The following is a 15,401-nucleotide window of genomic DNA, read 5'->3' on the forward strand; positions in this document are numbered from 1 at the left end:
GCTTACTCTAAAAAGCATGAGGTTTGCTATGGTTTCCTAGGCCCTCTTGGAGCCTCATCCTAAATCACTGAAATGCTCTATAAAAATGTGGATACCCAGATTTTAGCCTTGAGGGGTTGGAAAGGGGAATTTCTGTGTGTGATAAAGTGATGGTGAGTGTCCTCAGAGATGGATCTCACAGACGCACCCACAGCAGCCAGTTGCAGGTGAACTGGGAGAGGGGAGGATGTGGGTACAGGAGGCTGGAGCCTGCTTTACTGAGCCCAAGCTCTAGCAAGGCCTTGACAGCCTTCACAGGGAAATCCATGCTTTTATTATGGTTCGGGTTCCTCAGTGAGCCTCATCTTAAGTCATCCAGATGCTTGCTAAAAATACAGAAACCAAGATCCCAATCTGACCTGATGGGTGACTAATATCCGTGTGTGACAAAGCGCCCAGAGGGTCTGGTCTGCAGCTGCCTGTGGAACCCCTTCCAGGACATCTCAGTGACAGTGGGTTTGTGTTCAGTGGGGATATGTGGGGGCATTTGGTTGGTGTCCAGGAGGTGAGTGGAGAGATCAGGGCCTTGACCCTGATATGCATAACGCTTAAATCTTGTGTCCATTTCGTCTTCCTTAGTCTCACCATCCGCTTACTTACAGACATTCTTGAGTGTTTAAGTAGGTAGTCCAACAAAACTAAGTTTAAGGGGGACACCCAGGAACTTGGGCCGAGTTTAGTCATTATACAGGCCATCAGGCCAGGGACTAAGATAACAATCATAGCAGAGATAACATGCTTACCGTTCCACAGGGGTGCAGATCTCCCAAACCTGTGTGAGTTTTCAGCAGTCAGAGATAAAAGGAGAATTCATGATCTTGTCCTTACTGTTCCATGACATTGGGTTGGAGAGGTGACCCATCACAGATTCAGGGGAAGCTGGAATCAGAAAGAAGTGACAAATGAACTGAGAGCCGGCTAAAAGCACAGGAGACAACGAAGGGGATCTGTTGTGCAAGGTACTGGGTCAGGGGGAGCTGAACCTGCCAGAAAAGGGAAGGAAGGGGAGAGGTAGAGAGAGTTTGGTGCTGGTGGAAGCTGGAGCTCAACAAAGGATGGTGGTCTGGAGGTGGGAGCAGCAGTCCTGTAGGGGAGGGTCAAGGTTAGATCCCTGCCATTGGAGGACAGAGGAGGGGAGTCCTCCCCCAGTGAATGCTGATGGATTTGGCAGTTGGAGAGGGGTTCTGGTGGCTGGAGGGACCAGATGGTAGCTTTGTCAAAAGTGCAGTGGTGACCACAAAATATGTGTGGAAAGTCTAGATATTACTAGATACCACTGAATACTCTCTGTGCTGGGCTGCCTGCTAGGCACACTTTCCTCTCCATAAATTCTTTCTGACTTGTCCAAGGTCACATGGCCATGAATGGGGGTGCCAGGATTTCAGGCCAGGCAGCTCGGCTGGAGTCTTTTTAAATCATTGGCGGTCACATGTGGTACAAAGAACAAGGTCTCTTCTTGATCACTTTGATGTCTCAGGAATTTTTTTCTATTTTTAAAAAAGATTTTAATTATTTATTTTTAGAAAGAGGGGAGGGAGGCAGAAAGAGGGAAAGAAACATCATCGTATGAGAGAAACACTGATCTGTTGCCTCTCAAGTGTTGCCAACTGGGAACCTGGCCTGTGCCCTAGGCATGTGCCCTGACCAGGAATTGAACCAGAAACCTTTGGGTTTAGGCAGATGCTCAAACCACTGAGCCACACCAGCCAGGGCTGGACTTTTCAAAATGATCTGCTTTGATTTCGTGACCAGCCACTTGTTTCTATGATTAATCTCCCATTTTTATATCTATTGGGGTTTGTTTGAATTTCTCTGTGTAGGAGCTATTTATATGGTTTGACAAAATAATATCAATTTTCTGATTTTCAGTCATGCAGATGGCTGTCTCAAAGACAATGGAAATATTTTGCCATAATTTATTCTTGTAAACCATGATTTTATTATCACTTTGACTTTTAATAGACTTGCAAACAGTAGTTGCATGGGCCTGTCACTCTATACCACCACCCATTTAAGAAATCAATTATTACCAGCATCTGGAAGGCTTTCTCATGTTCCTCCCAATCAGTAGCCTGTCCCTCCTCCCCAAACGTTAGCTGAAGCTGATGAACTTGTAGAGTGGGTTTTTTTTGTTTTGTTTTTTTTCATGTGCCCCAGGCATGAAACAGCTCTGGCCACCAACACAGTCATTAGGCCAGGATGACCTAAGGACTGTTTGTCTGCTTTGCCCCTGACTGATGTGAGAGCAACATCACCAATCAGGTGTTTCCTTTCGAGTTGCCAGGGGGTCATGAAATAGTGTTTTCTGCACACACACTCTCAGTTACTGTGCCTTGGCTTTTATTCACACAACATTACATTTGTGAGATATGGCCATTCCATTGTTGATTCACAACCCATTGTATGAATGCACCATAATCTATTAATACAATCAAATGTGCTAGGACACTGGCTTATCGCCACCACAGGCCTGTTGTGAAAAATATTGTTGTGAACCTCGTGTATGGGCTTTTGTGTGCCATTTTTATTCCCTTTGGTTCGTATGGCTGATGGTCGTATAACCAGAGTAGAATAACTGCATCCTAAAGCATATTTATGTTCAAAGTCCCGTCAAAGTCCGGTCACCTCCTCAGTTTTCTGAGGTGGTTGTACCAACTTGCAGTCTCACCAGCCGTATGTATGAATGGTTTTTATTTTACCACTCTGAAATGCATTTCACCAGTTTGAAATGCCAAACTGATGACAGCTGCTGGAAAGCAAGATCTCAGATGCTCCTCTGCTCCAGTTTACATTGAAACCCTGGGCTGGGGGGAGGTGGACGAGGGTATAAAGGAGATAAATGACATTGGAAAACATTTTTTTAAATGAACTATTTAAAAAATTTAAAAAACCCTGATCTCCAATTTTATTCATTCTGAGCATCACATAAAAATCAGTTTTTTTGACTGGAGGGTCCTCATGAATAAATTTAATCGAATCCAAATCCCGTTCTCTTTTCCATACCAGCTGGATATATCCTGCAGTTGAGAAGCTTACAGGAAAAACAAGTCAACTTTGATGTACTATGAATTCAGTGCTGTCAGAAATAACCGGTTTAAGCCAAATAGTGCCAAATCCCTTTCTTAGGTTTTTCATGAGGTTCCAATTGAACTTGGGAATTTTATTCCTGTCTACTAGATTCTCTTGGAGATAAGGCTGTTAAGTGACTTGCCCTGAGAGTTCCAGATGGTAGGTCACTGAGGACGGAGGCTGACCCAGGGGTAGATGCTGTAGTCCCAAACCCTTCCATGTGCCCCAGCCCCATGCTGTGCCCCTGTAGATGACTGTGTTGAGCTGGATAGTGGTGGTAGAGAGACACATCAGTGGTTGCCTGGACAGCGGCAGTAAGCAGGACTACAAGACAAATGGTAGCCTTCCTAACATGCAACAATATTTTCTCCTCCCCAGGAACAAATAGTTACTTTAGTGCCATATCTGCTTTCTAACCAAAAAGAATTGCTGAGCTTGGATTCAACTACCCCGTGATCAGCTGGAGGTGGTGAACCGAGCTCCTCTGGACACCTGCAGCCAGTGGTCTCATAGGAAAGAAAGATTCAGGACAGGAAGGACAGCGAGATCTGAGTGTGCTTCTGCCTCTCAGTGGAGAGATCTCACAGAGCCCAGCTTCCTGAAGAAAACCCACTTCAGTCCATCCTATTCAGACCCAATGGAGGTTGAAGCAGCTTTGGCAGGACTCCAGGCAGAAGTCAACTGTCCCATCTGTCTGGATGACCTGAAAGACCCTGTCACCATCGAATGTGGGCACAACTTCTGTCGTTTCTGCATCCAACAGTCCTGGGCTGATCTTCGGGACAAGTACCCTTGCCCTGTGTGTCGTCACTCATGCCAAGAGAGGCACTTGAGGAGCAACACCCAGCTGGGAAGGATGATTGAAATTACCAAGCTCCTCCAGATCACCAAGAGCAAGAAGCAACAGCAGGAAGAGAGGTGCTTGTGCGAGAAGCACCTCCAGGTCCTGACCCTCTTCTGTGAGGAGGACCTGGAGGTGTTGTGTCCCCTGTGCACTCAGCCCCCCAACCACCGGGGCCACCATGTGGGGCCCATGCAGGAGGCCGCTGCCCATCACAGGCAAAGGCTCAGCAGTTACATTGAGCACCTCAAGAAGCAGGTGGCAGACGCTCAGAAATTAATAAGCACCCAAGACAGGAAACTGTTAGAACTGAGAGAGCAAGTGCAAAACCGGAGAAGGAAGCTAGCCACTGAATTTGAGCACCTCACACAATCTGTGGAACATGAGCAAGAAGCCGTTCTTTCAAGGTTAGCTGAAGAAGAGAAGGATGTTCAACAGAAACTCAGTGCAAACACAACTGCGTTTGCAGACCACATTTCCAACCTGAACAGTTTACTAAAGGTGGTGGCAGAAAAGAGTGTGATGTCAGATGTGAAATTGCTGATTGACATCAAGCGTGTCCTCCACAGTTGTGAAAGCCTGAAACCCCCAGATGTGTATTGGGTCCAGTTACGGGGAGAAGGGTGCAGTCTCCCCCCGCAGTATTCGGCCCTGCAGCAAATTATAGAGAAATTTAGAGAAGAAGTTACTCTGGATCCTAGGACAGCACATCCTAATCTGCTCATGTCTGAGGATAAAAAGTTGGTGACATTTGTGAGGAAAAAGCAAAGAGTTTCTCGGAATCCAGAGAGATTTATGACCTACCCCGTTGTCCTGGGTTCTGAAGAGTTTGATTGTGGCCGACATTACTGGGAGGTCCAGGTGGATGACAAGCCTGAGTGGGCCGTGGGCGTTTGCAAAGGCTCCCTCACCAGGGAGAGAAAGCAGTTCCCACCAGGACAGAACAGATGTTGGACAATTCAGCTGCAGAATGGTGATTACGTGGCACGAGGGCCTTTTACCGTCATCCTTATGCTGAAGGAGAATCCCAGAGGGATTGGCATCTACCTGGACTATGAGTTGGGGCAGGTTTCATATTTCACTCTAGTCATTTATCTTATATCAGGATAGCTGAAGAATACAGCATATCTGCAGTATTATTTCCTACAGTTTGAATGACATGTCTCATATCCATTCTTTCATGGATAAATTTTCTGAAGTGCTAAAGCCTTACTTCTTTATTTTCTTTTTCTTTTTATTTTTAATCCCCACCCCCTAAAGCCTTACTTTTGTATTGGATGTGACCCTAAACCTCTTAGAGTCTGTTCTGTAAGAGATTATGAAGGTGACCTGTGACTCTGCCTCATTTTCCTGTGACTTATGGACAGTAGTTAGAATTTTGTGCAGCTATCAGTGACTAGAGCACCAATACAAAAAATCTTTTTAATGCTTATTTGACTTAACAAACATGAAGACAGTTTTTGTTTTCTATTTTTTTTTAAAAAATTTGTTTCAATAGCAATAGAAATGTGGGAACTAACAAATAAAGTGTTACCAAAATTCTGATAATAAAGCGTATAAGTTGTACTTTCATGGCTGCAATAAATTTGTGAAATTTTACCTATTTCTTATAGCTATGCATTTACGTATTTCATAATTACCTTACACATTCCCAGCGGGAGAAAAACAATTGTAGGGAGGTAGTTTTCAGTGGGTCTCAAGTTTCTGCTGTTTTGGGAGAAAGGAACTGAGTGCTCCAGACAATATTTTCAAAGAACAGTATTGCATGAGAACAGCCTTGGGAGACAGAGATGGTGTCTCCCTACAAAGCAAAGGGCAAGTTTATTTACTCCTGGTGTAATGAAGTACTGTCTCCCCAGGGCAAAGGTCAGGCAGAATTGCTGCCCTTTATAAAGAATGGGGTTTCCCTTATTACTCAAGGCGTACCCCAAATTAAACTCTCGCCTGAAAAATAGAAGTTAATGTCTATCACGCCTACTAGTTGCGAAAATCAAGTGAGATGATTTAACATACACTTTGACACAACTGACAGAAAAAGGTCAGTCTTTATTATATCCATCGCGAATAATAGATTGCTGTGGTTGCTTAATTTGGGGGCCTAATAGCTTTTATATTTTTGACTTGGAACAGTCAGCAAGAAATTCCCATTTCCTTCCCGCTGCTGGGAGGTTTGTCTCCATGTCTTTACTAGGTTAACCTGGCTGCCACTTTTCTGTCCCTGGTTCTAACATTTAAACCTATTTCTACTCCATTTCTGGTTTACAGGGCTTTTGAAAGTGGTGCCTGTATTATTTTTGTTATGAAGAGAAGATGTACATATCAAATGAATTATAACAAGAACTAAATAAAGCAAAAACGACAAAATGGATTAAAACACATTGGTAGAATTTAAAGAATACTAAAACTGTGTAAGAATTTATTTAACTTATTTTATGTTGGGCTTTGCCTTTTATTTACTGGCAGACATTTAAGAGTACTGGTATTTGCCCTGACTAGTGTGGCTCAGTGGGTTGGGCATGGTCCAGAAAACCAAAATGTCGCTGGTTCAGTTCCTGGTCAGGGCACAGGCTTGGGTTGCAGGTCAGGTACCCAACTCGGGACATGTGAGAGGCAGGCGATTGATGTTTCTCCCCTTCTCTTTCTCCCTCCCTTACTGTCTCTCTAGAAATAAAGTTTTTTTAAAAAAGAGCATTAGCCCTGGCTGGTGTAGCTCAGTGGATTGAGCTCCGGCCTGTGAACCAGAGGAGGGCGGTTCGGTTCCCAGTCAGGGCACATGCCTGGGGTGCAGGCCAGTTTCCAGCAGGGGACACACAAGAGGCAACCATACATTGATACTTCTCTCCCTCTCTCCTTCCCTTCCCTTCTAAAGATAAATAAATAAAATCTTTAAAAGAAAGAGTATTAGTATTCACTTTTACTGTAGCATGGGAATGGTATTCCTACTTTGTTTTTCAGTGATTTTTTTTTTCCTGCAACCTACGAGCATTTACCAATGATAACATATTCCACTCTAGTCATTTATCTTATATCAGGATAGCTGAAGAATACAGCATATCTGCAGTATTATTTCCTACAGGATTCCACTAGGATATTATACTGGATTCACAGGAACACAAAAATATTTTCAGCTACAAAACCTTTTCTCTCCCAAGTTAAACCTTTTTTAATTTTGTTATGCAAATTTAAAACTTTATGCAAAGTAGAGATAATAGGATAACGAAGATCTCTGAGTCATTATCAGTATAACAACCTAATCCCTTTACATTCTGTTCCATATGTATCAGATAAAAAGAACGTAGTTTAGATCGCAAGAATTTCCTTATACAGTTGGCGTCTATAAACTAGCTTGTTTCACACGGGTTCCCCCAGTGTTAACTTTCTGTCAAGAAACTCAACTGTAACCAGGCTGGCAGGTCTGGGTTGAAATCTCTCTTTGGCTTCCTCAACTCTCTCTTTCCTTGGTTTGCTCATTTAAAAACACGTAAATAATAACAGAAACGGTCCTACACGGTTATGAGAGAGAAGACTCCAGAGTCTTAGATCAGGACCCGGGACACAGAAGTGCTTAATGTAATTACAGGAAAAACCCACCTCCTTCCCCTCCATCCCCCTCCCCGCTCCTACTCCTCCCATTTCCCAGAACTGGTCTTTGCTGGGCGGAGTCCTCATGGCCACACCCCCCCACCTAAACTCTAGTTTGGTTCTGTGTGCGACTTCCCACTCTGAGGATCTGTGGCGGAGTACCTCTGTTCCGGACCTGCCCGGCTCCAGGTAAGCCAGGAGATGGGGGTGATGTGGGTGCGGGACGCTGGAGTGTGGTAAGAGGCTTGGCCTCCTGAAGAGGTTGTTGGTACCCCAGAGAGATCATGCCCTGCCAGGGGATCCAGACTCAGGTTTGGCTTATTTCAAAACACATCCCATATGCTACATTTCCTGGTCTCTCAAAAAGCTTCGTCTACAACTGCCTGCGATATTTGTTAAAAACACAGATACATAGCCCTAACTAGTATGGCTCAGTTGGTTGGGCATGTCCTGCAAAGCAAAAGGTCGCCAGTTTGATTCCTGGCCAGGGCACATGTCTGGGTGTAGGGTTTGGGCCCTGGTTGGGGCAAGTGTGAGAGGTGACTGATTGATGTCTCTCTCTCACATCACTGTTTTTCTCCCTCTCTTTCTTCTTCCCTTCCCATCTCTCTAAAAAGATATAAATAAATCTTAAAAAAAGAAAAACAAATAAAAAACAGATCCCACCCTCATCTAAAAGGGAGCAGTATCTGTCGGTGGTGCTGGTCTGAGGCCAGGTGTGGAATCCAGGCTGTCTCAGTGAGGGGGGAGGTTCGGGTAGGTTGGGGAAGTGGAGGAATGAGAGCTCCGGAGCCCCTATCTTCAATTCTCAGGCTCTGTATGGCCTTGATCTCCCATACTCCCACCAGACTGCCTTCTTGTAGGGGGCTAAGTAGTTTACCCCAGGCCACAACGTATATGGGGGAGCCTCAGAAACCTAAGGTAACAAATCCTTAATGAGTTCCTATTAGGTGCCAGGCCCTGAGCTGGATGGGTAAGGACCAATAAGAAAGACACAGGCTGAATGTTTTGGTGGTTAGTGTGGAACATCACTACAATGATTAAGTTTTATAGAAAGTGTGTGTGATACTGAACCTTAAAATTGGATGTTGGGGGTGGGGGGTGTGAGCTCTGAAGGAAGAGGAGGAGCTAAGGAAGGCCACAGGTGAAGAGAGATCTACTGGGCAGCAGTATTCAAACGCCCTGGGATCAATTACATCTCGATTAAAAACAAAGGGGTGGTACTTGCAAGCTGCTTTGAGAGAATACAGTTATGTCAGTAAATGGAAGTTATACCTACTTCGTACTGTGTGTAGAGAATTTTTTTATGGACAATTGATATAAAGTGTTTCTAACACCCCCATTCCCCACCCCCCACCCCAAAAAGCCCTGGGGCCAGTGAAGGAAGAACTGGGGCTGAAGCCAGCTTAGAGTGGGTGTGGTGACAGATAAGGGACAGACCACGAGGAGTCTCTGCAGGAATGGCCTGCAGGACACTAGTCCCATGTCACAGGGTCATCCTGCATACCCCACAAGCCTGAAACCCAAATTGCTATACAACAAGTTTTTGATGAATTTGGTGCCAATGTATTTGGCAAAATATCACCTGACGTGAAGCTTTTTATAGTCTTTAATAATCCCACTTGGTTTGAACACACATATATTCTGCTCCATAATTATTAATGTGTTTAATTAGGAAGTATTTCCCTATGTCACCCCATGGACATATATAAAATACATGGTCTATGTAGTACGTCCATTTTCTAAAATGCAAAATTCTGAATAGTGTCCAGTGGCCTAGGTGGGGAGAGACAACAGCTCGGACTGGACTGAAGTGGAGTGAGAAGTTACCTGCTTTTTTCAGTCTACAATGTATTGTGTGCCTCCTTCTGTATCAATACATTCGGCACTACCATCTCTCTCTAAATCTGCTGTCGCTTCTTGAACAGCATATATTTAACATGTTTGCAATGTAGTTTATTCAGCCAGTACTGACAATGGATATTTCCAAAGTTTCCACATTTTTGAGGTTTAAACCAGTACCGAGGAGAATGCCTTCGAATACCTCTCTTTGTTGTTCTTTTTTGTATATATTTTTGAGTATGTGTTAAAGCGATATGTGTGTTATAAAACAAAATCCAACGGAGCAAATTTTAAAGAGCTTGCTGGCTTTATTCAACAATTTAATGGGGCAGCACGCAGTCTTGCAGACAGAAAGGAGCTCCGAGGAGCTGTACAAAATGAAAGATTTTTATAGGCTGAAGGGAACAGGAAGTTGTAGGCAAAGAAGCCAGTCAGTCAGCTCTTTTGAGGTTCCTTTCCTTTAGGGGATGACAGGGGCCTCTGTGGCAGCTGACCCCGTGAGTGCTGACCAGCTGATTCCTGACTGACTGGTTTGAGATCCCGTTTCTGGAGAGTTGAATCTTCGTTTGATGACTTGGGGCCTAGCATAGGTCACTTATATTTGGGCCTGTTTTCTTGTTTGTAACATGTGGTTGTTAGAATTAGTGTTAGTGGAATTGTAAGGGCAAAGCAAAAATTTTTTCAGTTGTTGGATAGTTCAGCATTACTTACTTTTAAAAAAAGTTTTCTACTTCGATGGTCCATAGTGCTCGAATAGCTACCACCCAAAGCCAAAATGGGGCATTAATGACTTTCAGTCTTACCAATACATGAAACTTAGTAAAAGGGGCAGATTTGTAATTCTTAGACTATTACGTTTCTGCATTTTTCCAGAATCATTTGCTTCTCTGCTTGTTTTTCTTCATGGGAAGTTTTTTTTGTTTGTTTTACCTTCTTGTCTCGTAGGTATTCTTTATTTAGAGATGACATTTCACTACTACTGAAAATTTTCCCCGTTGTTTATTTCCTGGATCTCATTTCACAAATGAGGCTTTTGTTGCAGGTTGTTGCACCGGAGCAGAATAAGTCACGCTGTAAGGGTTCTTTGAGACACAAGGATTATTTGGGGCTGATAACCTTTTGAAAGGTTACTGATGCAGAAGAATCTCTGAAAACTGTGTAGAAGTTGCCCTTTTGTGAGGGAGATTTACATTTATAAGGGAAATCTCCATTTGTAAGGGTGCTTCTGTCCTTATGGGTAAGAGGATGATGACTCACTGGAAAGCTCTGGAAACTCTTTATCAATGGTACAGGTACCCACTTCAATCTGCTTATCAACCTTTGTTTACTCTGCAGGATAAGCTCCCATAACTGCCCACCCAAACATCTTTTGTCTTCAGCTGAAGACAATATTTAAGGTGATGGCCTAGGCCATTTCAGGAAGTTGGTTTTCCTGGGTCTCTCCCGTGTGTATAGGAGGTATATATGTCATTCACAGAGATGTCTCCACTAAGAAGCTAGGGGGGTACAGGGAAAAGTGAATTTCCTTATACAACACATGTAGAGAAGCAAGGATATAATGGCAAACTGAATTTGGTAAATGTGAATTCTGAGCCATTATAAATTCTGTTTCAAGCCTCAAACTTGCTGAGGGTTTCCTTAGCTTCTGTATTCTCATAAGATAAAAATTTATAGCGATATTATTATTCTTACATACCTGATTCCAAGAGTTTGGAATTGTAGGGGAGAAAAAATTTTCCCTTCTACATTCCTAGGGTCTGTGGCTGGTCTAAGAATTGAATTGATGTAAAATAAATTAACAAGATGAAAAAAAACCTTTCAATTACATTTTTTTACATGCAGAAATTTCACAAAGATTTGAGACTCAAATGGGCAGCCAGCCAGTTGAGACTTCATCCTGAGGTGAGGAAAGGGCTGGGAGGCTGGGGGCCTGGGGTTGGGGGAGGCCATTCACAGGAAGGTGAGAGGAGGACGTCTTCAGGACACAAAGGTTGTCCTGTTACAGCAGGAGTTAAGTGAAAAAGTTTTCTCTGGTGAGAGCTCTCTTCCTGCTAGAAAGGCCCTTTTTCTAATGTTACTTTTCTTTATGATTGCTGAGTCCTCCCGCAAATGGGGAAAGTTTATACTTTTGGGGGGCAGTGAAGGAAGAGCTAAAAAGCTTTTCCTGGGTCAGTTGAGTCTTGATTGCCTTCAGCTTAAAATAACCCACATCCAAAATGGCACATTTGGGGGACACATGTTCTGAACCTCTTCGGGATGTAAAATAACTTCTCCCCAGTTGCATGGATAGGTGACCAAGGCTGTTTTAGTTTGGGTGTGGCACACCTGTTTGTCCCAGAGCCTGAGCCCTTCCATGGCCCCAGGTCAGGTGAAGGGAAAGTAGATGGGATGGGGGATGGTGGCTCCCAGAGGGTGGGAGAAGACAGGGCCCAATGACACAGGCATGGGCAGGAAGGATTGGGGTTAGGAGAGGGTAACTGTGTGTGACTGGAATGTGGTAGCGGGACCCCTTGAAAGAAACTCAGGGTGGTTTTTCTTTCTTTAAAAAAGAAATAAGAAATACCTTCTCACCCACAGCAACTCATGATTTGCGATAACAAACAACTGTTCTGACCAAGAAAGCTGCTTAATCCCCTCTGGGCTTCCCAAGTCTGGAGCGGTTGCCCAGCCCAGCTGTGACTGGCCGCAGGCTGTGGGGAGGGGTCCTCTTGGCAGCTGGGATTAAAGGTCTGAAGACTCAAGAGTTTATAGGCTACCAGCAAAGTGAGGACTGAGATTTGGGGGGGTATCCACTTCTTACTGCAGAACCCAGCTTCCTGAAGAAAACCCCCCTCAGTCCAGTCCATCCTATTCAGGACCCAATGGAGGTTGAAGCAGCTTTGGCTGGACTCCAGGCAGAAGTCAACTGTCCCATCTGTCTGGATCACCTGAAAGACCCTGTCACCATCGAATGTGGGCACAACTTCTGTCGCTGCTGCATCGAACAGTCCTGGGCTGATCTGCGGGACAGACTCCCTTGCCCCGTGTGCCGTCATCTGTGCCAAGAGGGGCACTTGAGGAGCAACATCCAGCTGGGAAGGATGGTTCACACTGCCAAGCTCCTCCAGATCACCAGGAGCAGGAAGAAGCGTCAGGAAGAGAGGCACTTGTGCGAGAAGCACAACCAGGTCCTGACCCTCTTCTGCGAGGAGGACCTGGAGGTGTTGTGTCCCCTGTGCACGCAGCCCCCCGACCACCAGGGCCACCATGTGGGGCCCATGCAGGAGGCTGCTGCCCATCACAGGCAAAGGCTCAGCAGTTACATTGAGCCCCTCAAGAAGCAGGTGGCAGACGCTCAGAAATTAATAAGCATTCAAAGCAAAAAAACCTTAGAACTGAGAGAGAAGGTGGAAAAGCAAAGGCTGGAATTACTCTCGGAATTTGAGCGCCTGCGGCAGTTTTTAGAACGTGATCAAGAAGCAGTTCTTTCAAGATTAGCCGATGAAGAAAAGACTATTCAAAGGAAACTCAGTGCTAACATAACTGCATTTTCAGAGTACAATTCCACACTCAAAGACCTCCTAAGTAAGCTGGCACAGAGCAGCATGCTACCGGAAGTGGAACTGCTCTTAGAAATTAAAAATTTCTACAAGAACTCTGAGGAGTACAGTCCCTCAGTCTTTTTAGTCCAGTTGAGGAGGGAAGGCTGCAGTTTTCCCTTCCAGTATTCTGCTTTGCAGAAAATTGTGCAGAAATTTAGAGTGGATGTCATTCTAGACCCTGAAACGGCACACCCAAACTTGATTGTCTCTGAGGATAAAAAAAGTGTGAGATACACAAAGAGAAAACAAAACGTTCCAGATCTTCCAAAAAGATTTACAGTCAATACCGTGGTCCTGGGTTTCCCATTTTTTCAGTCTGGCAGGCATTTTTGGGAGGTGGAAGTGGGAGACAAATCCAAATGGGCTATTGGGGTCTGCAAAGAGTCTCTTTCTACAAAGATGAGGAGAAGCCCGTCCGCCTGTCAGGGATGCTGGAGGATTCGGCGGCAGGGAGACAGTTACGATGCCCCAGGAGCGAGCAGAACCCTTCTGTCCGAAGTGAAACCCACGAGCATTGGCATCTTCCTGGACTGTGAGATGGGTGAGGTCTCATTTTACAACATGGCTGATAAGTCTCATATCTGTACTTTCACTGACACTTTTAATAGACCTGTTAGGCCTTATTTCTATGTGGGACATGATTCAATTCCTCTTAGAATCTGTACAGGAATAGATTGTGAATGAAAAATTACTAATAGGCTGGGCCAGTTTCATAAATTTTTTTTTAATGGAAGGTGGGTTTTTCCTTTTTCATTTATTGGGTGACATTGGTTAATGAAATTTACATAGGTTTTGGGGGTGCAATTCTGTAATTATCTCCTACCTCCCCCTGGAAGGTGGGCATCCTGCTAGCATGACAGTAAATACAACCCCCCCAACAGCTGCACCCCTCAGGAAGAAGGTTTCCTTTTGTTTCTAGAACACAGGACAGACAGCAGTAAGACCTTCCAAGATCTGAGGCTGCCCACCTCTTCCGTGTCCTGCCACTCACTTGGCTCAAGCTCTTCACAGTGCTTGTGGTCTTCTGTAGCTGTCCGCCCTGCTTCCTTGCTCACGAATTTCCCCGGAGTCCCTACCCCCCGTCCCATCCCCTCTGGGCACTCTGACCTGGAACTCCCATAGCGCCTTAGGGATTGCTGCCATTATCTCACCTTACCCAGAACGCTGATCCTCTGTAAGTGGCAAACCGGGTCTATCTCAGTGAACTGCAGTATCCTTGGTGCTAACACAGTATTTGCCTGATGAACAGCATGCTTAACATTTTAAAAAATCATTTTATTCATTTCTTTTTGAATGTATTGGGGTGACATGGGTTAATAAAATTCTATAGGTTCCAGGTGCACAGTTCTATAATGCACCATCTGTATACTGTATTGTGTGTTCACCCCAAGTCATGTCTCCTTCCATCACAATTTTCCCCCACCTATTAGCACGCTCAACATTTAAAATGCTTCAGTCATTCTTTTGTTTTGCTAGTTCGGGTACTTAATTTCATTTTCTTGTATTGTTTGAAATGTTTGTTGTTGGGTTTAAAGAGTGTGGGTGTTCACAGAGCCGACACATTAGAACCCAAGTATCCTCATTTTGAACTATACCTTTTTCTCTGTAAACCAAAGTTTATCCCATAAACCTTAGACACTGACTAGATTCACACTGAATTAAAAATAAATAAGAATTAATCACCTACCATCTGTGTCTTCCTTTTGAAAAAGAAAGTAGCTGCCCTGGCTAGTGTGGCTCAGTGGATTGAGTACCTGCTGGCCTTTGAACCAGAGAGTCCTGGCTTCAGACTCCCAGTCAGGGCACAAGTGTGGGTTGTGGGCCAGGTCCCCAGTAGGGCGTGAGAGAGGCAACCAAACACTGATGTTTCTCTCCCTCTCTTTCTCCTTCTCTTCCCCTCTCTAAAATAATAAAATCTTTTTAAAAAAGAAAGAAAAGAAAATGGCTGACAGCAAAGTCATAGACACAGATTTCCAGAGAAGGCAATGGTTTTGAGACATACTTACCAAAAAAAAAAAAGGGAAGGGGGTGGGGAAGTCAGGAAACTTGGAGATAATCTGAACTTTAAAAATAGTCTGGCTTTAGTCTGTGAATCTTGTCTTTTGGGGGATTCAATGGTATTGTCTGCAGGTGATACACCCTCACCTTTACTTAAGCAGAAAACTCTGAGAATGCCCCGCAGTGGCTGTAGCTGAAGGAAATGTGTTTGCCCTCCATCAGTAACAGTGGTGCAACTACATGGGTACATCCCTTGCCAGACAGTTGTGTCTAGGTTAAGGATTTCCAAACCAAACACTGATTATTCAGCTAAATACCAAAGATGTTAAAAATAAAATAAATTAGCAGCATACTTCATCCCTTCCCCTCATATTAAGCTCCCAACCAAAAGTGTTTGTAAGGCAGCATGTTATGGTGCCAATAGCAACTGATAAAGGGGCACACTAGGA

General features: G+C 44.4%; 2 protein-coding genes across 2 annotated transcripts; both read left to right on the top strand.

The window, feature by feature from the left end:
* Positions 1 to 3,729: 3,729 nt before the first annotated feature.
* Positions 3,730 to 5,284, top strand: LOC118995317 (putative tripartite motif-containing protein 75). The gene is made up of 3 exons (XM_037058233.1): positions 3,730 to 5,025; positions 5,093 to 5,145; positions 5,199 to 5,284. The coding sequence occupies exons 1-3, from the start codon at positions 3,746 to 3,748 to the stop codon at positions 5,282 to 5,284; spliced, it is 1,419 nt and encodes a 472-aa protein (XP_036914128.1). The 5' UTR covers positions 3,730 to 3,745.
* A 6,645-nt stretch (positions 5,285 to 11,929) lies between these two features.
* On the top strand, positions 11,930 to 14,649 carry LOC118995370 (putative tripartite motif-containing protein 75). Its single transcript, XM_037058328.1, has one exon. The coding sequence runs from the start codon at positions 12,235 to 12,237 to the stop codon at positions 13,636 to 13,638; it is 1,404 nt and encodes a 467-aa protein (XP_036914223.1). The 5' UTR covers positions 11,930 to 12,234; the 3' UTR covers positions 13,639 to 14,649.
* The last annotated feature ends 752 nt before the right edge of the window (positions 14,650 to 15,401 follow it).

The sequence above is a fragment of the Sturnira hondurensis genome, unplaced genomic scaffold (genome assembly GCF_014824575.4).
Source record: "Sturnira hondurensis isolate 20B ecotype Veracruz unplaced genomic scaffold, ASM1482457v3 Scaffold0010128, whole genome shotgun sequence".
Classification (NCBI taxonomy): domain Eukaryota; kingdom Metazoa; phylum Chordata; class Mammalia; order Chiroptera; family Phyllostomidae; genus Sturnira; species Sturnira hondurensis.

Coding starts and splice junctions, on each gene's coding strand:
- LOC118995317 (XM_037058233.1), top strand. CDS start 3,746: ATGGAGGTTGAAGCAGCTTTGGCAGGACTCCAGGCAGAAGTCAACTGT. Junction 5,026..5,092: donor GAGTTGGGGCAGGTTTCATA/TTTCACTCTAGT, acceptor CAGTATTATTTC/CTACAGTTTGAATGACATGT. Junction 5,146..5,198: donor TTTCATGGATAAATTTTCTG/AAGTGCTAAAGC, acceptor TTTTTAATCCCC/ACCCCCTAAAGCCTTACTTT.
- LOC118995370 (XM_037058328.1), top strand. CDS start 12,235: ATGGAGGTTGAAGCAGCTTTGGCTGGACTCCAGGCAGAAGTCAACTGT.